The sequence below is a fragment of the Lasiosphaeria miniovina genome (genome assembly GCF_030549165.1).
Source record: "Lasiosphaeria miniovina strain SMH2392-1A chromosome Unknown B0T26scaffold_1, whole genome shotgun sequence".
Classification (NCBI taxonomy): domain Eukaryota; kingdom Fungi; phylum Ascomycota; class Sordariomycetes; order Sordariales; family Lasiosphaeriaceae; genus Lasiosphaeria; species Lasiosphaeria miniovina.
The window spans coordinates 6830576-6852312 of record NW_026848220.1 but is presented as its reverse complement, the minus strand read 5'-3'; the positions used below and the strand labels follow the sequence as shown (position 1 = coordinate 6852312).

Here is a 21737-nt window from a genome sequence, read left to right as displayed (position 1 = left end):
CCCGCGGCGCGGCCAAAAGCCAACCGGGAATCCGCACGAGGGACCGGGACCAGCAAAAGCTGGGCCAGGCTGGTAAGCAATTGGCTGCTGCGAGACAAACAGATTGCTGGAGTGCTGCCCTGAAGTGGAGCGGACTTGACAGTTCTGAGTCAAGCCAGGCACCGCCTTGGCTGCTTCTTCTTTGGGAGCCCTGGAGTGGTCATTATCTCCTTGACCCACTCCTACCGAGACGCACACAGTGCAAGTCCAGGCCCGCCCACTGCTGACAATTGTGCTTGCCGTCCCAGCGAGCGCCCCCACTCCTGGTTTTTCTCTGGCTGTGGTGTTCCGCGCTCACCTCGCACCCTTCCGTATCCTCCTCCTTCACCACACACCGTCGCCAATCTGTCGACAACCTCAGCCTGCTTGGCTCGATCCCAGCAGCAAGTCTCGAGAGATTTGCCCTGGTTTTGACCGTCCACTCCTTTGATACATTTCCGCCTTGGATTCGTCGAGCAAAAGCGTTACTGTCTAGGTACTTGTTATCGCCGTGCTTTTGGTCGCTGCACTCCGTCTCTTCTGCTCGTCTATGGTGAGTTTGTGACGACGACGGTATTTTCTACTTCTCTGCCACGGCAACGTGCTCGACACCACCGACATTCCTTTTTTACCTTTTGTAGCAGATCGTGCGCCACTTACGCTTGCGAAATTTGGCTGTGTCTCGTCGCTGACCGGGCCAGAATCCCAGGTTCGGTAACAATCGTCTTTAATCAATTAATCATCGGGCCCGGTCATATCACGCCAGCACCTTCTCGGCCTTGAAACAGCCGAATCGACTGACATCCACCTGTCACGAAATCCAACTTCTCAGCAATCGATGCCAGCCATTTCGAACTGAGTCGTTCATCGCTCCTGGTGCCGCGGTGCGGCTTGGAAAGATGGCGGCCACAGTTGGGCCAGACAGGATTGTCGAGACTCGTCTCGTTGTTCCAGCGAGCATGGACAGCATGGCTTCCCAAATGACGCCTCTGTCAAGTTCACCGACGTCGCCAAGATCACAGGCGCCTCTACCGAATCCCCCATTCGTGTTTCCGGCGCGGCCATCGTCTTCTTCGGCGCCCTCTTCATTTTCCCGGGCCACGGGCAGGCGACCAATGTCGGCAATTGAGCCCCGACAGCCGAATTCTACATTATCTGACATGGAAGATTCGAGATCAAAATCGCCGGCTCTTCCTATTTTCTCTTTCAACCCTGGAGCAAACTTTGCCCCCGCACCCGCGGCCGAAAGTTTGTTCCTTAGCCCGCCTCAATCCCCCTCGGCCCCAACTTCTCCTCGAGCTATGCCGGCTCGGCCTACGGCCCACGGTCACCGAAGAGGAGGAAGTGAATTTGTTGGAGGGAGCATTCGTGATGGGGAGGCAATAACCGTGTTGAGCACAAGTCCCACCAAGTCTGAGAGCGGCATGGCTTCGCCTCTACTTGAACCGACCAAACCCCCTGCCCGCAGGAGGGGACACGCTCATCGCAGGTCTGCGGCTATTTCCAGCCACGACCTTTCGTCAATCATTCTTCCTCTCCCACAGCAAAATTTGAGGGGAAACAGTGCACCCTCCAGCCCAGCCGTTACCGACAGGCCGACCGGCCCTGACTTTCCTGGACTCAAGCAGAGTCCTTCCGAGTCGGAGCCAGCTTTTCATATAGTTATGGACGCAAGCGGCAGTGATGATACACCGGTTCCCGCTGTTCAGCCGGAGCAACAGCCGAAACCTGCTGCCCGTAACAGAGTCGGCTTTTCAGATACACTTGAATTCATTCCGAGACCGTTATCTTTGGTTTCGAGTGATGCCTCGAGCACAGCCACCGCTCGGCCTGGGCACTCTGGTTCCGGCAGCATCTCGTCTGTCATATCTGTGACGAATGTCGATCGCGATTTGACTCCGACCATGGGATTCAGCTCGACGCGCAGGATGAACGAGACCAGACCCAGCACAGCGGGTGCTATTCTTGAGCGTACAGAAAATTCCCAGGCCCAAGATCAAGAACAGGAGCAGGCAGCCAGATCTCCGAGAAGAAGAGGTTCAATTCCGTTCTTAGGCTCGCTGCCACCTCCGTCTCCAGTGAGTCCAACTACGCCGAGCCCGACAAAATCTGGCAAGAAGTGGACGTTCTTCGGTCTCGACCCTTTTGTGGCAGGGTCACCATCTCGATCGCCACCTATTAGCCCTTGCCCATCGGATTCCCACCCAAAGCAAGCAAACTCGACTTGTTCGTCTGCTGAAAAGATCCCGGATGCTTTTCTTAAGGATGCTGAAGACGAAGCAGCCGAGCAGAAGCCTGCTGGGAAAAAGCGGAGCAAGAAACAGAAGAAGGTGAAGACTTGGGCAGGGTCCATTTTATCCCGAAAGTCAAAGCAACGGTACGGCAAACAAAAGCGGAGAACTCCGACACCCCCGCCACTTCGGGATGTAGATGGGGAAGGTTGCGCCGATGAAGCCATGGAAATGTTTCCGGAGCCGGTCATGCCAATAGTAACGATCACTGGGCTATCCGAACAGGAAGACAGTGTGTCAGGGGGCTCACCTCGACGCGACTCGTTTTCTGATGAAGATGAAGATGAAGAGACTTCGTATCCGATGATCGATCTGGATGCAGCACTGGGCCCCTTCAATACACCACTGCCAAGGAATCCAGAGTGGGAAGCCGCACAAAAGGCGGGAGGTCTGATCAAGAAGCAGCTGCACAGTGCCGCCGGGATGAGTCGGTTCAGTGGTCCCGGCATGCATTATCACCACCGGCGGGCTGAGAGCGCTCCAGAGATGGTTCCTTTTGACAGCGGGAGATTCGGATTTCCCCGCTTCGGCAGCAGCTCTACCATGGCCGACGTCTTTGAAGAGGATGAAGAAGACGAAGGAGCCTCTTCCAAAGAGTCGAGTGGCCACTCAACACCCATTGCCGATACACTAGTTGTCGAAGAGCCCCAGATCATTGTAGCTGCTGAAGACGATGCCGTTGATTCGTCAGATATGGAGGCCCATAGCCCTCTACCCCACGCTAATCGCGTCGCTGCACCGCTGGAGGTCACCACAAAACGTAGCGGGTTGAGCGAGATCGAGAAACAACTAGCGAGTGTACGTACTGGCTCAAGAGGCTCGACTGATTCGCTTCATGATGATGTCGTCGTCGACGAAAGCCTTGAACAGCTTCCGGACAATGATGGCTACAACTCCAACTCGGCAACGCCTTCTCCTCGGCATGCCCTCCGGCCCAAAGTTTTAACTCCAATGGAGGTCAGCCCTCTCAACTTGCCTGTATCATCGTTGGCGCCTATCAGCCCATATTCCATGACGCAGTCGTCGGCTTTCCCGTCGCCCAGGTCGCCAATATCGTATGATGCCCATCGTATCTCGACGGCCCCCTCGTCGATTACAGAGGACAATTTCCACTCGCTTCTGATGGGAGAACCCGGCCCCGAGGTGCGGATATCTGTAGACGATATTCCGTCACTGACTAGCAGCAATTCGACAATGACGCGGGAGAGCATTTTCGGCCACAACCCGCAAGCCAGGCACCCTCCGTTGAGTGATCAGCCGAGACCCGCATCATTCACGTCGACTGCTTTTGGCCGACGGCGGTCGAGTCTCGCGAGTTTGAGTCGCCTCATCAGCAGCTCGCATGGAGAACGGAGCAAACTGTCTATAGAAGTAACGATGGACAGCGACACGGAGAAGAAGGCCAAAGTCAGCAAGACCAAACGTCTGAGCCGGATGGTGCAATTCTGGAAATCAAAGGAGACTACAACCTGAGTTGTCCGGGAAAGTTCTTGTCCGGGTCTTCGCCTAGACTAGGAGTGAATACCTAACGAAATCCATTTGCCTTGGAGAAATAGGGGTTTACAGCCGGAATCGGAACACAAACCTCTCCACAGACTCGATCAAGCGTTGTACTGCCACGTGCATACGTGTTCAGTCCGCACAACACCAGAGCCGGTCGTATCTCTAGCAACTGTGCCTTTGGGGAGCGAAGTCATCTTGTTTGGACCGCTCGCATGGAAGGGGAAGGCGAGTGACTTCCCCCGCACTTTTTGTCACTGTGCCGCGGACCAAGGAGACTCGTGTAGAATTATCTAAGGGATGGGGTTATAATACGGAACTCGATGGCGTTTTTGACGATAGCATGAGCAATATAGTTTGGCGACACTGGGTGGGGAGGTAGAGATCTGATGACAGCTGGTGCAAAGTGGCAAAAGTCTGTCATGGAGACAAGGACATATGGTTGGCAGGTGGGCGATGATTCTCTGTTTCGCCGAACATATCATTGTACATGGGTCATACCAGGCCACTGGGAAGGGATCCCGGGACCATGCATAGCTCCCAACAACGGCATTGAGCATCTAATGTGCCCTCTTGGGGCCTCACTAGATACTGGCCTCAGGTCGAGACAGCTCGACTTCTAAACACGGGCAGGCTATAGGTGGAAAACTAGATAGTAATTAACAAGAATTGCCTGCCTAACTAACGTTGCAACATGGGGATTGCGCTGCTCAGTGCATCTCATAATGCTCTATTCTGACTGGTTCACCTTTTGACACCTCTTGACAAGTTCATATGTACCGTCTTCCAGACGATCTCCATTCTTTCGGCATTGAAATGGGGATCCTGGAATCCGGGGAAGCCATCTGCGGCCTCGGCTAATGATTCCTCTCTCCACAGGCCCACAGCGGGTGAGCTCCAGCTGAGCGTGCTGAGACTGGATGTACCCCGGCTTTTTCAGCAGCTTCAATGCACTGTAGACAAGCTTCGCGGGTGGGAACAAGCGATCTCGGGCTATGCGGCGGCATGGGATTGGACATCTATGGGCCAAAAAAAGCAACGGCCTGACCTTACCTACAATTCGAGATCAGACGACAATCAGTCAATGCTAACCGGTCGCACCTAGCTCAAGAGCCACTTTCTCTTCTATAAAACGACGACTTCAACTGAACGATCAAATAATAAAAGCTTGCCTCAGTAAAGCTTCGTCTTCTTCAACAAAAAGGCGAGCTAGGCCAAGAAGAAGAAGAGCGAGGGAGGTACCTGGTGATGTCCTCTTCGTCTTCACGCAACGCCTCACGCCGCCTCCTCAAGGAACTCGACACCTGGACCAAGGTCGAGGCTGCCGACGAAAAGGGCATCGAGCGCCTCGGCCCCGTCGCCGACGATGAGCTGCTGGGCTGGGAAGCGGTGATCAACGGGAGGGGCATTGGCGGAGGATACGAGGGTACGTGAAAGACGCCTCCGGCGCATTGTACACATGCACAGACAGACAAGACATATCGCTGACTTGGTTTTGTACCGAGCAGACGGCCGCTGGCTGCTGCGCATCACGATCCCGCCCACGTACCCGCTGCAGCCGCCCAAGATCGTCTTCGCCACGCCCATTGTGCACGCCAACGTAGCCCTGCAGACGGGCGAGATCTGCCTCGACCTGCTCAAGGACGCCTGGACCCCGGCCTACAGCGTGCTAGAGTGTGTGCGCGCCGTGCGCATGCTGCTCGCCAACCCGGCTGTCGACAGTCCGCTCAACGTCGACGTGGCCGCGCTGCTCCGCGCCGGCGACGCCCTGGGCGCCCGCCACCTCGTCGAGCTGTGGGTCGACGAGGAGAGGTTTACGGGGGAGTAGGAACATTCCCTGACAGGTTTGCGACAAACGGATTAAATAAACTGGGCGACAGGGGCGGAAAGGGACGAGAGAGTGATTGCTCCAAGAGAGACAGCCGGAAAAATAGAGGAGAACGGACTAATACCCTAAGGATGAGGATGGACGGACGGACGATATCAGATCAAATCTCCTAAACATATCTTCATTATCACTCTCACATATGACGGCGGAACTCGATGCGGGGTGAACAAGCGAGCGAGCTAGATTGATATGGATGCTTTCGATAAGGTTTTGGGAGGACGGGTAATAATACTTGTAAAAGGGTGAGCGAGTTATTATCGTGGGCTTTACCTACCATATTGCCATACATACATGCCTCATCCAGATAGTTCCCTACCTACTCGCGAGCGCATATGGAATTTTATTTTATTTTAATAGGAACTTACAGCCCTTGCCGCCACAAACAAACAGATAGAAGTAAGTAAAGCACTGCGTCATGGTCTGGTTCATATCTCTAGCCTGCACACCATCTGACGCCTAAACAGGTGCCAATGGGGGAGAAGCAGACCGGCGCGAGTTGTTCAGCTTGCAACTCTTGAAGTATTGTCGCTATTGGCGGGGCCGACTGCAAGGAATCTCGGGTGGCATTCTCGCATGTTCCGGGTTTGCACGAGGATGAAACATGTTCTTGCGGCACAACCCAACCTCTTTGATTCCTTTTGGATCTTTTTAGAAACTTTCTCTCTTATTAGCGATACGTTTTAAAATCGTACACTGCCGCCAAAAGCTGTCTAAAGATTGGTGTCAAAGCCGTATTCTTTGGGGGCCTGACATTTAAAAAAAAATACAACAATGTTCCTTCCTCCACCACCTGTATAGCCCAATAGATCTTTTTTCGACCTTAACGAAGGGGGTTTGAGTGAGCATGCCTGACAAGAACGCCGAAAAACCATGGCCTGTAATAATCACAACACAAAGGCGAGGTCGAGCCCTTATGCTTCCCCCTCCCCCCTAAATCATAATAACCCAGCCACTGACCGCCAAATTTCCTGCCTGTGGTCCTCAGGGGTGAAAGGCACGTCCCCCGGGACCAAGCCTGGGGGGGCATCAGAATGCTGAAGCCGCCACAACCAGTCGACCGGCCCGGAAAGTCAGCGAGGACCGTTTCTTCGCAACGTTTCATTCGTTATAGTGATACACCTGTTTTTGCGTCAGTACAACATGCTCGGCTACCCGCAGCCCTCTAGTGTGTGGGACACGCACCTTATAATTTGGCAGCCCCGTCGCTTGCCAGCCTAATCTCCTGGCCATCTTTGCGAAGCCTTCTGTCTCGATTAAGTGGTAGAAGGGGAAAGGGGGAAACATAGCGCCGTCCCGGTGCACGTCAGCCTTCACTAGCAAGGCTGTGCCCCCGACACCATCCAGCGGAATTTCCTCATGCCGATCCGACTTTTCGTCAAATACTTTGGCCATCAGCAATCGGTAGGTGGCCATATCGGCATAACCCTCCAACAGGATATCGTCCGGGCCCATCTTGGATGCCAACTCTTTCGCCTGTGGGCTATCCACCCAGTTGTTGAAGTCGTACGGCCTCTCGTCCATGGCCTTTTTCTGAGGATTGTAGAAACGCTGGAAACAGTTCGGCGTGATTAAAGGCTTGTCGTGCATCGCCAGGTCCTGGATAAGAGTGGGAGGCGTTTCGATGATGTCGCCATCCAACCAAAGCACCCACGATGTCGCGGGACCTAGCGTAGTGAAGAGCAGCGAGTTGCGAGCCTTGGCCATGGCGGATCGGCGCGCTTTCTGGTTCTGCATCTTGTGGCGCTCACCCTCGTCCTGCGACGAAAGGGGCGGCTCAAAGTCTTGTCGCAATATAATGATGCTCTTGAATCTGTCCTTTTCCAGGCTATACTTTTGTGTTTTGGTGATTTGCTTCTGGAGTTCTGTCGTCGCCGCGTTGCCCTCCTTGTTCTTTGGCAAAATGAAGCCGAGCGTGATCAGCTCATGCGGATACGACAGCTTGAGGAGGTTGTCCCAGTAGCCCTGGTAGAAGCGAGCCATGGGTGTCAAAATCAAGACATTCTCTCGGTTTTCGATGGGATTGGGGGTTATGGTGACGTTGTTGAGGTTGTAGTGGGTGACGGGGGGCGGCTTAGGCTTCTTCCCCCCTGATGCCGACGACTTCCGAAACGGCGAGGTCGGCGGCGAGAGGGGATGTGATGCGGCAGCGGCTTTGCGAGAAGGAGAGAAGTCGGGCGCCGAGGAGCCTATTAAAAAGTATAGAATGAAGATGCAAAGAGCCACACCGACGACCACAGTCAACGGGCTCGTCTTCTTCAGACGAAGTGGCCCCATGGGGCGCGCCATGGGATCGTCTGTGTGTAGGCTCAGAGAATCGGACACATAGAGAGGGCCGAACTGCTGTGTTGTCGTCTTCGCTTTCTCACATCGAGACTCCGCCCGTGGACCCAATACAGCAAAGTGCGGGACGACGAATGGCGCAAGAGCTGGGTACCGACAGGCACACGTCGACAGAAGTTGTCGAGAGCCCGGAGATGCGGTCGAGATTCGGGAGCCGGCACCTTAAGCCACGGTTGCCGTTTCTGCCTCTATGCTGCCGTGGGCTGAACCAGGGCTTGTATGCTGCGATTGCGGCTGTTTGTGTGGTCGTTTGGCTGGTTGCTCGCCAATTGCGGCGTTGACGACCGAATTCCAAGAAAGAAAACCGAGCTGCTGGAAGGACAGCCTAGTAGAACATGCAATCGGGTTTAGCGCATCATTGACTGACGGGCGGGCTGACCGCTGAGGCGATGGTGTGAAACAACGCCCCCAATGGACCCCAGTATTTACTGGAGTACGGAGTACATACAAGTGCCCCTTGATCGCCCCAACAGGGGGCCCGTCTTCAGGCACACAAGCGTTCCAACGCAGGTCACCTGAAAGAGTGCAAGACGGCCCGGGTCAGCATTGTTCCTTCTATTGTCCGTCGATTCGCCCACTGCAGGCGTCGCTGTCAGCAACCTTAGGTAAGGCATGGAGCAGCATCCCAGGGCCTTTGTCGGCAATTCTTGCAGGCCAGGCCAGGCACGGTGGTGCTAGCTCCCCAACTGCCCCAAGCTGAGCCACAGCTAGCTGCGCTGCCACATGGGGCACCTAACAACGTCAACTGCAGCCTAGCGACCTAGCCTGGTCAGCACTCAGCAGCATTCCACAACCCCAACTTTAATCAGGAGCTTCACAAGCGCGCATCATCACTCCGCGCCCTCTTTTAAACCGCATTTACTACCACGGTATAGATTCGAGCCCGAATCTGTGGAACTTGGTGGGACTTTTACAGAAGCACGAAGTCTTGCACAAGGAGCAGCCATGTCGATAGTACCAATCATCACGTTCAAGGCGGGCATCTGCGATGTCGATGTTCGTTGCATCTCCCGTCCACCCCATCTTCCCCAGCCAGAGCTAACCCGCAAGCTAGCAATCCTCAAAGCCTTACAAGATCAAGCCTGACCCCAAGCCCGGCTACGTCTACCTATACAACGAAGATGGTATAGCCGAGCCCTGCCCTTGGAGCGTTCCTTTACTCGATGCGCGCGGCTAACACGAAGCAGAGCTGATTCACTTCTGTTGGCGAGCGAGAGATGTGCCGCTGGATCAGCCGGAGCTTGACCTAGTCATGGTCCCTACGGATGGCCATTTTGTGACCTACAACACTCGAAACCCGGCCGAGCCCTCTTCCAAGACCAATGGTCGCATCTTCGTCCTCAAGTTTACGTCATCGTCGCAGAGACATCTGTTCTGGTTACAGTCGAAGCCGCAGGGCATCCACGGCGACCCCGCCTGGTTTAGTCCGCGGGATCTTAAAATCGGCGAGATTGTCGACAGTCTGCTACAGGGCGATGAAGTGAACGTGACCCGGGAGCTTGCCTCGGTGCGCGGCGAAAGCAACGATGACGGTGACAACCGGCGCGACGCCGACGACGATGAGACGATGGAGGACGTCGAGGGCCACGGCGACCCCAGCGATCACCACGAAGGCGGCACGGGAGGTGCCGGCGCCGGCGCCACTGGCGGAGATTTCCGGAACGAAGGCGAGGACGCCCGAGAAGGAGGGGCGGACGGGGCAAGAGCGTAGGTCATTCCCTAACCACACGGGTCTGTCTGTCTGTCTGGTCTATAGAGGGTTTCTCTCGGGGGGCATACGAGCTGGTCTTTGCCGCAGAAAAGAAGAAGGCTCGAGGATAGTACATCATGCTTCCTAGACTTTGCGCTGCACAAGCAGCCGGCAGCGAAAAATGCCAGATTTGGTCTTTTCCACGGTTTCTTTGTGGACTATCAATGCGTGCATGCGACTATGCTAACCTATCCAAACAGGGCGAGCTCCGATGCTGCTGCTGTCGTCCGGAGCTTCCTAGAGTCTCTCAAGGGAACGCCGGGCCTAGGCGCCAAAGGCCAAGGCCAAAGCCAAGCCCAAGGCAAGGCATATCCTCTCCTCAACGACCTGCTCGACACAACTGTCGCTATCCCGATGCTGGACGCGGCGAGTGACGAGTATGTCGACAACCTCCTGGCATTCCTTCCGCCGGCCGTGCTTGTTCTCGCCAAGCAGGGCGGCACGGGCGACGCCGCCGACGCCGAGCCTAGCGCGGAATCCGTGAAGTCGGCCCGAGAGGCCATGAGTTCGGGTCAAAAGCGCACGCTGCTGAAGAAGGTCCTCCGTAGCCCGCAGTTCACGCAAAGTCTGACGAGCCTGACGATGGCGCTCAGGGACGGGGGTCTGCCGAGCATCTCAGAGGCTCTTGGCATCGCTGTCGCCAACGGGGGCCTTGTTCGTGGCGGCGCGGTGCCCTTGGGAGGCGGAGACGCCGTGGAGGCTTTTGTTAATGGCGTGAAGAGGACGGTTCAGAAGCAGTAGTCTACTTATGTCTAGGGTACGGGTACCTTAAGTCGGTGGCCCTATACTTAGGCCGCCGGTCCGCCTAACTAGATTATCAAACACCGCTATATCGGCTGTCCATCTTGGAGCTGCCCATATGGGAGTAGATAGGTAATTAGTTCTAGGCCTGGAAAAGGGGAGACGGAATACAGGTGCATAGCCGAATACTTCATTTTGATGCGTCTTTGGTCACCTGGGTGGACAGCTCTGATAAAAACTTTAGTGCTTATTCACTGGCAACTCTTACTCTTCGAGTCCTAGCCTAGTAATGTCATATTAAGACCGTGATATCAGGGAACATCACGATGTCGATGGGGTGTTTCCTCGCTTTATATAGCATGCCACCTCAGTTTTTGGCAGTGCCGTTCAGTTGTTTGACTTTTTGCTGTACCGCGGCAAATGCCTGTGTCAACCTTTAATGTGTACGTGGTGATGGGTATGAGCCATTTCACCTTTGTGACAAATCTAACTGTGGAAGTCCCTCCTTAATGCAGCAAGTCTTATTGAAGTAGACGAAATAATGCATAAGACGAGAATAAGTACATCGGTGCTGTTCGATTGTTTGACTTCTTGCTGTACCGCGGTAAATTCCTGTACCCAGTTTAGTCTGTGCGTTGTGATGGGTACAAGCCATTTCACTTTGGCGATAGATCCAAGTGTGGAAGTGCCTCCTTGAGTAGATGAAATAAATATAAGACGAGAATGAATATTGACGTCAGATGTCTCGTCGCCTATGGAGATCTGCTAAGGATACACGGACATGAGACGCATATGGGGAGGTAAGATATCGGAAGACACAAAGAAACACGGCGGGGAATGATAGCCACTAATTTATTTCTTCTTGGATGTTTACTCTGATATCTACCTATTAAAGTGCATTGGCTACCTGAGGTGATAATGCATAGGGAAGAAGGGAGGAAAGATCACCGCAACAATATCTGCCTTACGGTTAGAGCAAGGCTGTCGACACAAAAACGCACATATCAACACTACCTATCTTAGACCCTTTTCCCAAGCGTGAGAGAGTAAGCAACTCGACAAACAACCAACCATTCATTGCGGCGAAACAATCCTGCCGGGGAAAAAGCGACAGGTAGGCAAGAGGACAAGGATGTTTTCGTCGTAAATTTCGCGCGCTTTCCAAGTGAGCAAGTGCTCTGCGCCGGCCTTCTTCATAACGTTCTGGCTGCGCACGTTTTTTTGCGTCGTGATGGCGAAGATCTGTTCCTCAACCTGCTGCAGTTTGGCGCCGGAAGAGGAGCTCGCAGCATTGCTACTACCACCCGCAGCTGTCGTCACCGTCGACCGCTGGTCGACCCGGATCGTGGCCTCTTCCCGCGGCAGGGCTCTCCACGCGCCGAGAAAGGCGTTGAGGAACTCGGTCGCCAGGCCCTTGCCCCAGTGCTCGCGGCGGAACATGTAGCCAATCTCGGGCCACCCAAAGGCGTTTTCGAGCTTGTGGCAGCCGCCGACGCCGATTAGCTCGCCCGTGGCGCGCAGGCAGATGGCAAAGTTGTAGGTTTTCGAGTCGTTGGGCGGCAGGAACGGATCCAAGCGCTCCTGGGTCTCGGCGACGTCGCGGTCGATGCGGTTGGCCGAAGTCCACGCCATGACCTCGGGCTGCGTGCGCAAGACGTGCATGGCGTCCAGATCGTCAGGGCTGAGCGGCCGCAGGATGAGGCGGTCCGTGGCGATGGCGGCCCGGTCGGCGTTGGGCGGCAGCGGGAGCCGGGGCAGCGTGGTTCGGACGAGCACCAAGTCGGCCTCGTTGGGCCCTGGCTCGCCTTGCAACTCCATGATGTATACAGGTTTATGTAATGTGTCTATAGGAAATCACTGTTTCTCGCTGGCGATGGATAAGACGGCAAGAGTGTGAAAGAGGCCGCGAGTCGAACGAAATGAGGGAAATGGCTTGTCGCTCTCACTTTAAAGCTCTTGTTTTGCAAATACACGTCTATACGATCTGTCTACCGTATACGTGCTTTTATGGAACGGACTTGCAGGTTCAATGTCGCCATCCACGACGCCTTGCGGCGGTGAGTCATGATGCTTCTCGAGGCTGGAGTCGGGTCAATACCCCGTTCCAGCTTCCACTTCGGGCAAAACTAGCACCCATGCTTACTTACACTTGCAGCGGAGTCCAACAATGTAAAGTTCCGATTCTGCCTCGAGTTCAGTGTGCCTTTCCATATTCTCGGCATCTTGCAGATAGTTTAATCAAATAGGTAGCCTCGGGAGCGAATCAAGTCATGTTCACGGTTGTCTGTGTCTGTCTGTGGTGTTGTTTGAACAAAAAAGCTATCAGCATACCTCTGCACACGTGCGGCCCTGAATCTCGATAAACAAAACGGCTGGTGGTGGGCCGTGGCCCCTGGGCTCCCAATCAGAAGCTCTCCAACAGCCCCACGCTCGGGCTGTTCTGCCCCACTAAAGCCGAAACCCACCCCTCGAAGTACCCCCGTACTGTAAACAAACCAAAGGAATGGACTTCCATTCTCTGGATCGCGTCTTCCCCATCTTGCATCTGCAAATCTGTGGCAGAATCGCACAGCTCACCCGCGGCTTCCCATTGCCCACGCAGCACTCGAGGAATTTGACTCGGACTCAGCATGCAATCCGCCTAACGACCAGCCGAATTGCGCAGAGCTCTTTCTCCATCTTTGTTGTTTTGTTTGCAGACCCGCGACGCGCTGCTTTCGTCAATTGTCGTCGGTCGCAGCCAACCCACCTCAGCTTCTTGGTGCTGCTTCCCTGCTCCCTTCCTTGCGCGCTCGACGGCCGACGGTCGACGCGCGCCCCAGCAGCAGTTCGCCATGGACGTCAATAGCAATACAGGCAATATTCACCAGACCAACCCCAAGCATATCTCTAGGCTCAAGAAGGAGATGTACGACCACCGTCTCCGACACAACCCCTTCAGCTCTCCCCCGTCCTCGACCGGCTCCCATGACACGGTCAGCACCACTGACGAAGAGCTCACGCGCAACTTGTCCACTTTCTCATTCACCCCCGACGGCGAGGGCACCCGCAAATTCAGCGACGACCAAAGCTTGCCCAAGCGGAACACTGCCCGGTCTGGCCGCTTCGGCCCCCGCCAGACCACGGTGCTCAACACGTCGGCCATTGCACGTGCCTTTCCGGAATGGAGCGGCCTGGTGGGCAAGGACACATTCACCTTTTCCCAAAGCATCAACACGGCAGCTCTCGCTTTGACCACGCCCGCAATCGTAATTGACGAGGGCAAAGAGAACGTCCCCCCGCCGGCTGAGCACACCCAGGACAACACGTTCGAGGACGGGCTGGACCTGAAGAAGCGGAGGCGTCACACGGCTGACATGCAGCCCCGTGTCGAGAACGAGTCTGACTGCTCCACTGTCCTCTCCCGCACCCCCAACCGGCCTGCCATCGGCTCTCGTCGTTCTCGCTTCTCAAGCGCCCATAACGACGCCCTCGTCTCCTCGCCCGAGCCGCCCAAGCGCTCGCTCCAGGAGATAGTGTCCAAGATTCGCACCGAGAAGCAAACCACAAGGAGCCAAGGAAGCTACCGCGACATGACGGTCAAGCAGTCCCCGCCCAGGGACGTCATGCATCTACAGCCACCAACCATCACTGCCGACAAGAGCGGCATCAGCCCCACCGGACGCTCTTTCTTCCTCCCAGCGTTCCGGCACCTCCCCGACTGGACGTCTGGCACTCTCAAGTTTAGCACTATGAGAAATGGTGTTCCCCTCTTTGTCAAGCAGGGAAAGCCCGGTGTCCAGCTTGGCAAGCCCGAGGACCATGGCGCCGTCAATGGCGTTGACATTCCCGAGGAAGACGAGTTGATCTTCGTCTCCATGGATAAGCTCCAGGAGGAAGTCCGCGAGCTCCACGATCATGATGCCATGCTTCAGCGCGAGGCCGAGAAGCTCCAGCGCGAAGTCAACCAGCTCCAGTCAGAACTCAAGACGTTCAAGCTTCGGAAGCGGTCCGACAGCGCCATTGGCTCCTCTGACTCGGATGGGTCATTCAACAAGCGCGGTGAAGCGCTCAATCAAGAACTAGAAGACCACATTGCGCAGTTGCAAGACCGTCTTGATCACGCCAGCAGACAGGTCGGCGTTCACGACATCCACAGCTCGGCGCTCGCAGCAGAGCGCGATGAAGCATTGCACCAGGCGGCAGTGGCCCGTGAGCGGGCCCAGAAACTGCAGTCTGAACTTGAGGGTACTCAAAAGGACCTGGAGTCTACCCTGCAATTCCGCCACGAGAAGGAAGCATTGGAGAGGGAGAACGCCACTCTGACGGCTGCCAACAAGAATTTGAAACAGCAGCACGACACTGCTCTTCAGAACAACAAGAACATCACGGCGCGGTACGACGAGCTTCGCCGAGAGTTTGCCACTCTGCACAAAGAGCTTGCCGCAGCTCGCGATGAGCTTGCATCGGTTCGCAAGCTGTACGAGGCTGCCAAAGAAGACAAGAGGCTCATTGCCCAAGACCACGCAAGCATGGAGCGTAACAACGACACGTACTTCAAGGAGAACAAGAGACTGCAGGCGCAAGTTTCTGCTCGCGATCTGCACATTGCCGATCTCAAGAAGGGCATCAGCAGCCGCGATAAAATGATCGACAACATCCAAGGCCTGACTACTGACACGGCTATAATTGAGCTGAATTCCAAGCTTGAGGCTGAGATAGAGCGTCTCAAGACCTTGTTGCAGCAGCAGACAGGCGGCTTGCAGGAGCAAGAGGGATCCATCAGCGCCAAAGAGGGTCGGATCCGCGTTCTGAAAGAGCAGAACCTCGAGCTTGCAGCCGAAAAGGAGAAGCTTATCGAAGAAAACCAGCGACTTCGTGATGAGTACGAGGAGATGAGAGGCCAGTGGATTGACGATCGACATAAGGTAATCCGATTAAACCAGCTCATCACCAAAAACAACACCGAGTATCTCAGGACGCTCAACGACAACACCGAAGACTGCGTCCGGCTGGAGGAAGAATTCAAGCAAAAGGAGGCAACGCTCCGTCTGAAACTCGACCGTCGTGAGGCAGCTATCCAAAAAGTCAAGCAGCTCACGAACAGGATTACCGAGATAACTGAGCGCGACATTTTGGGGAAACCCACCAAGGTCACGCGCATCGTCGAACCTGAGGATGCCACGGGCGGTCGATATGCGGCAAGCGACTTGACGGGCAAGAGCAGCGCCGGAAACGTCGAAGACGATCCGGAGCTCCATCTGACGCAGGGATCGGACTTTGTCAGCATCATGGACGGCGAGATTGTCAAGCTGAAGCAGACATACCGAGAACTCCAGAACCAGCCGCAGGACGACACAGAGGTGGGACCTTCGGGCAACACTGGCCAGATCACCGAGTACGATTTGCCTTCACTGTCGGCTGCCGCACCAGCAATGCAGAGGAGCCGGTCTGACGGGAGCATCCCAGCACCCGGAGCAGCCGGCGGCACCCAGCCCAAGGGTCAGCCAGCTGGGATCCTTAAGAAGTCGAGTCAGTTTGCACTCGACGAAGACACGGGCCGCTTCAGCGTCAAGTCGGCTTTGAGCATCGTCAGTCACCACACCGACCTATCTGAGCACACGGGCCTAACTGCTCAGAGCCACCGGTCTGCCAAGAGCATGTCCAACGTGCTTGGCAAAGCGACACGGCCCGAGTCACGGCTGCGACGCAATTCGGATACAACCCACGGTGGTCTGGAGCCGACAATGACGGGACAGAACATGACGTCTGCGTTCTTTGTGCCGGATATCACCCTGCACAGCGATAAGCAGAGCACTGTCAGACAAGAGATCCCGACTCTTAGCAAGGAAGCACGGCGCGTCCTCGACGGCATCTGCAAGCACAAGTCAGACAACTGCAATCTCTGCCTCCGGATCGCCGCGTATGGAGAGAAACACAGCACCACCACGACCACCAAGGTCGTCTTGGTAACAATCGATGATGTGAAGAAGGGCAAGAAGACTGTGTGTGTTGGGAAGCCGGTGCCTGTCTCTGATCGCATGCCTGAGGCAGACGGGAAGAACGACGAGCCCACGATACGGCCAGCGACGTCGCCGGGAGAGGCGCTCGCCATCCTGATCAAGGAAACCCGGGACGAAATCGAGCACCTGCAGATGGAGCTCAAGCGTCTGAATGATTCCTACTTTAGCCTGGACAAGTCGCTTGGTCAGCGTGAGCGCAGGCGCACCATGGCCGAGATCCAGAGATTGCAGGCCGAAGTGGAGATGAAGAGCGGGCAGCTGTACAGGCTGTACGATGTGCTCGAGGGCCAGAAGCAGGCTGGTCAGCTCATGGCTGACGACGAGCTGGACGTCACAGTCCTGAGCAATCTCGTCCGAGTCGATGCCACGGGCGAGAGTAGGGACGGTTCGTGGAACGGGTTTGACTGAGTTGAGTGGCTAATGTGTTTGGAGAGGTGTGAGTGAACTAATGACTGTATTGGGCCGTTACTGGATGGCATTTGTTTGGTGTATGCTTGAGGAAAAAGGATCATGGTGTTTATTTTTGGAGGGGTCTGGTCTGGTCTGGCGTTTTAGGAATCATGGTTGGGCATTGTTGTTTATTAGGTATCTCTTTGACTCTCGCTGTTGGAGTACGCAGATTGCATTCTATGTCTGATGACGGCGGGAGAAGATGATCTCTTGACCATTGCAGCAGTTCTCGGAACAGGCAGCTTAGATGCTTTTGGCGTTGGAGAGGGTGCATAAGAAATTGTGTCTTTCTGAGCAACCTATGCCATATATGGATCAAACGTGACAGTCAGGCATATCGTATGTCCAGTGACATGACGCTGTCTTTTAGTGTGTATGGCCGCTCTTTCTTCGGGGAATTAATTACCCCGGTACTGTTATGCACGTCCCTCGTTCGGTTCGCGCGCCAAACAGCAGCCCCGCGACGGCCTGAACTCAACTTCGAGAACCCGACCTGACCGCGCGCGACTGCAGACAAACTATATATAATTGGACCAGGCAGCTCCCGACAACCCGCTGGTGCCCAATTGACGCGAGAATCCTGCCCTGCTTTTATTATTAGGAAACGGCCACATTCCGTTTGATATAACTCAGCTCGGATATTTTCCTCTTTGGCCCCGTCTTCCTCCCAGGGTCGAGACCCTAGCACAAGGCTGCCTGTCGACCAAGAAATTCTAGCCGTCGTCGAGTCCGCGTCTGAGTTTACGTATTTTCTCTGGGAAACGGCAGCAGCAGCGACGACCTTCGACCGGGAAAGGGGAGCTAGGGTTTCTGAAGACGAATAGAGACGTAACCCTCAGAAATCATAATGGCCGACGAAATGGAAGTCGACGAGCCGGTCTCGCCCCAGGGCGGCAACCTGGTCAGCGGCGGGGCCGGCGCCGTGGACAACAACTTCGGCAACGCCGCTAGCAACAGCAGCGCTAAGATCGCCGACATGCAGACGCACACAAAGGCCACGGCCGTCCGGTCCATCGAGGGCTGGATCGTGCTCGTCACCAACGTGCACGAGGAGGCGGACGAGGAGGCCATCCACGACAAGTTTGGCGAGTTTGGCGAGATCAAGAACCTGCATCTCAACCTGGACAGGCGGAGCGGTTATGTCAAGGTGCGTTTTTTTCTTCTCATTTTCCTATTTCCCGTCTTCTTTCAATGGAAGTCGTCTTATTGATTCACCATGTAGGGCTATGCGCTGATCGAGTATCCAACGCTCGAGGAGGCGCGCGCCGCCATCGACGGCGCCAACGACACGAAACTGCTCGACCAGACCATCCAGGTCGACTTTGCGTTTGTGCGGCCGCCGCCCGGTAAGGGCGCTAACAACGCACGCGGGGGAGGCGGCATCGGCGGCCGCAGCGGTCCTAGTCGCGGCGCGCGCAGCGGGCGCAGCCGGAGTCGGAGTCCCGGAGCTGGAGCCGCGGCAGGGGCCAAGGATGAAGTTTTGTGAGCAGGCTGTCTTGTTCCCCTTGGACCAAGAAAGAGAAGACAAGAGAGAGCTACGTCTCGCCCCCTTGTCCAGTCAGTCAGTCGGTTGTAGAGATGAAATCTTGACCGGCAGAGAGAGCCGTGTAGCTCGGGGCAGACGGACGTCTGTCTTATCTAGTTGGATAAGCGTGAGAGAGGCGAAGAGAGACTCTTGCACGCTTCTGGAGAGATTGCGAGAGGGGGTCCAGAGGAAAACTGCCGGACGGACACACAAAAATGAATATGGTGTGGCGCAAGGCCTCCGAGTGGGAGAGGTAATAGAGAAGGGAAAAAGGAGCAACGTAGCCGATGTGTCATGGTTCTGAAACTCTTCTTATACAAAGAGAAAGAAAAACAAAAAGACGCGTCGGCGCCATGCCCATGTCCTTGTCCAGGTAAGCCCTTTTATCCCCTCTATTGCTTTCGGAACAGCTCAAGCTAACATGTCACAGTTTGCAGACTTGATAGTCCCATTGCGGCCCCTTCCGGGGGTGGTGTGCTGACGTGCAGGACAAATATGTGAATGACCTAGATGGCGGTTTGCTTGTCCATCTCAACTTCTTGTTGTGCTCTGGGCGTGCTCTAAGAGTCCTTGAACAATGAATACCCAACCGCCAGGAGATTGTGTACTTTTTTTTTTACGTTGGTAAGCAAAGAGGACACTGGAAAGAGAAGAGAGAGAAGGAGAGGGAAAGATCCAGTGTCTTGACAGAACAGGGGCATGAACCAGCCGTACGCCCTAGATTGGATATAAAGAAGGTGTGTAGTATAACGAGCCTAGTTGGATTACCTGGAAGTACGAAACCGAGGCCGGGTGTCAGCTTACGACAAAAACACGCAGAAATAGTTCGTGGTAGCCCGGCGGCTGAGTGGCATGAGCCCTCTGGCTGGCCCTTCTATTCGTTTACACGCGCTGAACTTAACTCTGACTGCGTTCCGTCGTGTGATTACAAGATAGAGACAGTAGTGTTCTCAGCTAGGTTGGTATTTACGTCAAGGCCTCGTTCTGCTCGAGAGAATAAACGAGAAATTCTATTTCATCCAAGGAACATATGCCCATCGCGTTATTACACTCAACCCTTTGATGCCATTCAACCAGCAGGCAGGCCTTTAGACAACGTGCAAGATGACTCATACGAGCGAGTCATGGAAAGCAGTAAAACTACTAAAACAAAGTTTCAGACTCCACAGGCGTCCCACACATCCTACGCATTTCCGCCCACTTGCGGCGGTGCGGGCTACATGACCCTGCCGAGGCGACTCATCTTGCATTAAATACGAAAAGTCAAGTCACTTTGACGGAGTGGTTAACGTGCGGCCCTGCTATCCACAGTTCACTCGCCCTTGAGTAGGCGGCGTGCATACAAGGTCGTGTCTTCGGACGCACAGGTTCGAATCCTGTAGGTGACGAATTCTTCGGCATTTTGATCGTTTGATCTTTTTGGTTTCTTTCTGTCTTTGATGCGAGTCTTTTGACCAGTGTTCCTGGTCTCGTCAAGGTGCAGTTACGCTTTAATTACCTCCATGCCGTTCGAGTTCCCCCCCCCCCTTTGCTGTTTCGTGTCCTGCGTGGCTTCAACACCACTGCAGAGTTGGACGAGGCTGAAACTCGACTTGACTGTGTTCAATTTTCGCGTGGACGTCGATGATCATGGATATGCTACATGATGCTATGTGCTGTGGATGTACGTGCCCTTCACGAACACATCTCATCACTAAATTGTCAGGATGACTTTATAGCATCAACGTAACTGAATGACTCTGCTCGGTTTAATGGTTTAGACAATCAACCGAGATGAGTGAAATGTGAGATGCATGAAGCGGGTGTGTCGCTGAGTGACACGGGAAGGTGTGAGTCAGCCAACTACATTTCATTGAGAATTAACACAACACGAGCATGAGCGTGAGCATGAGCATGAGCATGAGCTCCGCCACCTCTTAAGAATGAATCACCAACAGATTGAAGCACTGAGTTGTCAAGAAAAATCCATCAGGGAGTAATTTCTGGACTCGATATCCTCGATAACCTTGTCAATAGATATTTCAGATACTCGTGCTAGAGTCAGTGACGACTCTACAAGTTGTGTGGCGAGCGGGTTGGCCAAAACTTTGATGTAATGCATGTACGAATGACTCCTGTAAATACAGTTTTTCGAACAGCTGTACAGTATTTGAGCTTGTTGTTCAGTTAGGAATGGTCGGTGGAGGACGTGAAAGAGTAGGTCCATCCGAAGTTGAGTCCGTCGTTCCTCCATCATGCCTAGAATGAAAAACTAATTAACTGGCCGTTTCAATAGACGGAACTAGGTAGATTGCTTACCAGCAAACCGAAAAGCTGTCTCGGGGGTCCTCTTCAGCGACTCCTTGACCTCAGCAGCAAGGCGCCAATATGAGCCTGCATACGATCGAAGAAGCTTCAGCGTCGTGTCGCTGAAACTTTTCTCGTCCTGGAACAAGATGGATGCAATGGCAAGCTGGCACAGCTTGTGTACATCATGGACATTGTCGCACTTTAGCCAGTCGCGGGCACAGAGCTTCAGTGGCTGAGTGAAGCCGTACTTTTCCGAAACAATGGCAACGCGAAGAATCATGTCTGGGGGAAGCGGGTCGTCGATCTTATCCGCGCGGTAGTGGACGGCATTGAGGACAATTACGAGGGCCTCTTCACCGTCTTCGTCGGGGAGAGAGATGGTTTTGGCATCTATCCAGAGGCCGTTGGGTCCAGAAAGTGTGAAAAAGCCGGTAGAGCTGACGCGAAGAATGAGCGATTGCACCTTGATTCGCTTCGCGTTGGGGCCGACAAGGAGATGAATATCCCCATGGGGAGCAATGACAATGTCTGCAGGAGAGGCCATCTGATTATGTGTTTTGACAGCATTCGAAGTTGATTGAGCTTTCTCGTGCTTCAGTCGATAATTGAGATGATGTTTTTCTTGTCAAACGGCAGAGAAATAAGAAGGGGTGAGTAGAAAAGGGGAGCCAGTTTCTCATGTTTAGGAACTCCCACAAAAATTCAAATTTCCCAAATAAGGTTTGCCATTTCTACGATTTTTTTGTGGCGGTTGCGCCCATAATTAATTACTAAACGTAGAAGGAGCAAATTCCTCGGGATATTTCACCTACACCTACGTAAGGTACCTGTCTACCTTAGGTAGCAAAGGCAGCTTTGTCGTTTAGAAAGCCGACTTGGATTCGCTACTATAGCCTCCAGGCTCCCACGCAGTTTGGTCTGCTCATGTCGAGACGGTGCGCCA

At 54.4% G+C, this 21737-nt stretch overlaps 8 protein-coding genes and 1 non-coding gene across 9 annotated transcripts; 6 read left to right on the top strand and 3 right to left on the bottom strand.

The window, feature by feature from the left end:
- Positions 1 to 917: 917 nt before the first annotated feature.
- On the top strand, positions 918 to 3782 carry B0T26DRAFT_737422 (uncharacterized protein; the record flags this gene model as incomplete). The annotated part of the gene is made up of 2 exons (XM_060443444.1): positions 918 to 3038; positions 3180 to 3782. The coding sequence occupies 2 exons, from the start codon at positions 918 to 920 to the stop codon at positions 3780 to 3782; spliced, it is 2724 nt and encodes a 907-aa protein (XP_060303819.1).
- Positions 3783 to 5057: 1275 nt separating this feature from the next.
- Positions 5058 to 5637, top strand: B0T26DRAFT_635809 (ubiquitin-conjugating enzyme/RWD-like protein; the record flags this gene model as incomplete). The annotated part of the gene is made up of 2 exons (XM_060436760.1): positions 5058 to 5235; positions 5315 to 5637. 2 exons carry the CDS (start codon positions 5058 to 5060, stop codon positions 5635 to 5637), a joined length of 501 nt encoding a protein of 166 aa, XP_060303818.1.
- Positions 5638 to 6795: 1158 nt separating this feature from the next.
- B0T26DRAFT_746782 (mannan polymerase complexes MNN9 subunit) lies at positions 6796 to 7983 on the bottom strand (the record flags this gene model as incomplete). Its single annotated transcript, XM_060444741.1, has 2 exons — positions 6796 to 6816; positions 6880 to 7983. 2 exons carry the CDS (start codon positions 7981 to 7983, stop codon positions 6796 to 6798), a joined length of 1125 nt encoding a protein of 374 aa, XP_060303817.1.
- A 549-nt stretch (positions 7984 to 8532) lies between these two features.
- Positions 8533 to 10950, top strand: B0T26DRAFT_690157 (proteasome complex subunit Rpn13 ubiquitin receptor-domain-containing protein). Its single transcript, XM_060441069.1, has 4 exons — positions 8533 to 9033; positions 9092 to 9161; positions 9225 to 9744; positions 9988 to 10950. Exons 1-4 carry the CDS (start codon positions 8983 to 8985, stop codon positions 10526 to 10528), a joined length of 1182 nt encoding a protein of 393 aa, XP_060303816.1. The 5' UTR covers positions 8533 to 8982; the 3' UTR covers positions 10529 to 10950.
- Positions 10951 to 11245: 295 nt separating this feature from the next.
- Positions 11246 to 12838, bottom strand: B0T26DRAFT_690152 (GNAT domain-containing protein). The gene has a single exon (XM_060441068.1). The coding sequence runs from the start codon at positions 12344 to 12346 to the stop codon at positions 11603 to 11605; it is 744 nt and encodes a 247-aa protein (XP_060303815.1). The 5' UTR covers positions 12347 to 12838; the 3' UTR covers positions 11246 to 11602.
- Positions 12839 to 13434: 596 nt separating this feature from the next.
- On the top strand, positions 13435 to 17301 carry B0T26DRAFT_845527 (uncharacterized protein; the record flags this gene model as incomplete). Its single annotated transcript, XM_060447590.1, has 2 exons — positions 13435 to 15870; positions 15949 to 17301. The coding sequence occupies 2 exons, from the start codon at positions 13435 to 13437 to the stop codon at positions 16936 to 16938; spliced, it is 3426 nt and encodes a 1141-aa protein (XP_060303814.1). The 3' UTR covers positions 16939 to 17301.
- A 526-nt stretch (positions 17302 to 17827) lies between these two features.
- Positions 17828 to 18466, top strand: B0T26DRAFT_633276 (uncharacterized protein; the record flags this gene model as incomplete). The annotated part of the gene is made up of 2 exons (XM_060436526.1): positions 17828 to 18127; positions 18203 to 18466. The coding sequence occupies 2 exons, from the start codon at positions 17828 to 17830 to the stop codon at positions 18464 to 18466; spliced, it is 564 nt and encodes a 187-aa protein (XP_060303813.1).
- A 1306-nt stretch (positions 18467 to 19772) lies between these two features.
- Positions 19773 to 19893, top strand: B0T26DRAFT_t21. Its single transcript has one exon. It is a non-coding gene; the product is annotated as a tRNA-Ser (tRNA).
- A 441-nt stretch (positions 19894 to 20334) lies between these two features.
- Positions 20335 to 21467, bottom strand: B0T26DRAFT_798644 (uncharacterized protein). Its single transcript, XM_060446952.1, has 2 exons — positions 20804 to 21467; positions 20335 to 20743 (listed from the first exon to the last, which is right to left on the bottom strand). Exons 1-2 carry the CDS (start codon positions 21336 to 21338, stop codon positions 20460 to 20462), a joined length of 819 nt encoding a protein of 272 aa, XP_060303812.1. The 5' UTR covers positions 21339 to 21467; the 3' UTR covers positions 20335 to 20459.
- Between the last annotated feature and the right edge of the window lie 270 nt (positions 21468 to 21737).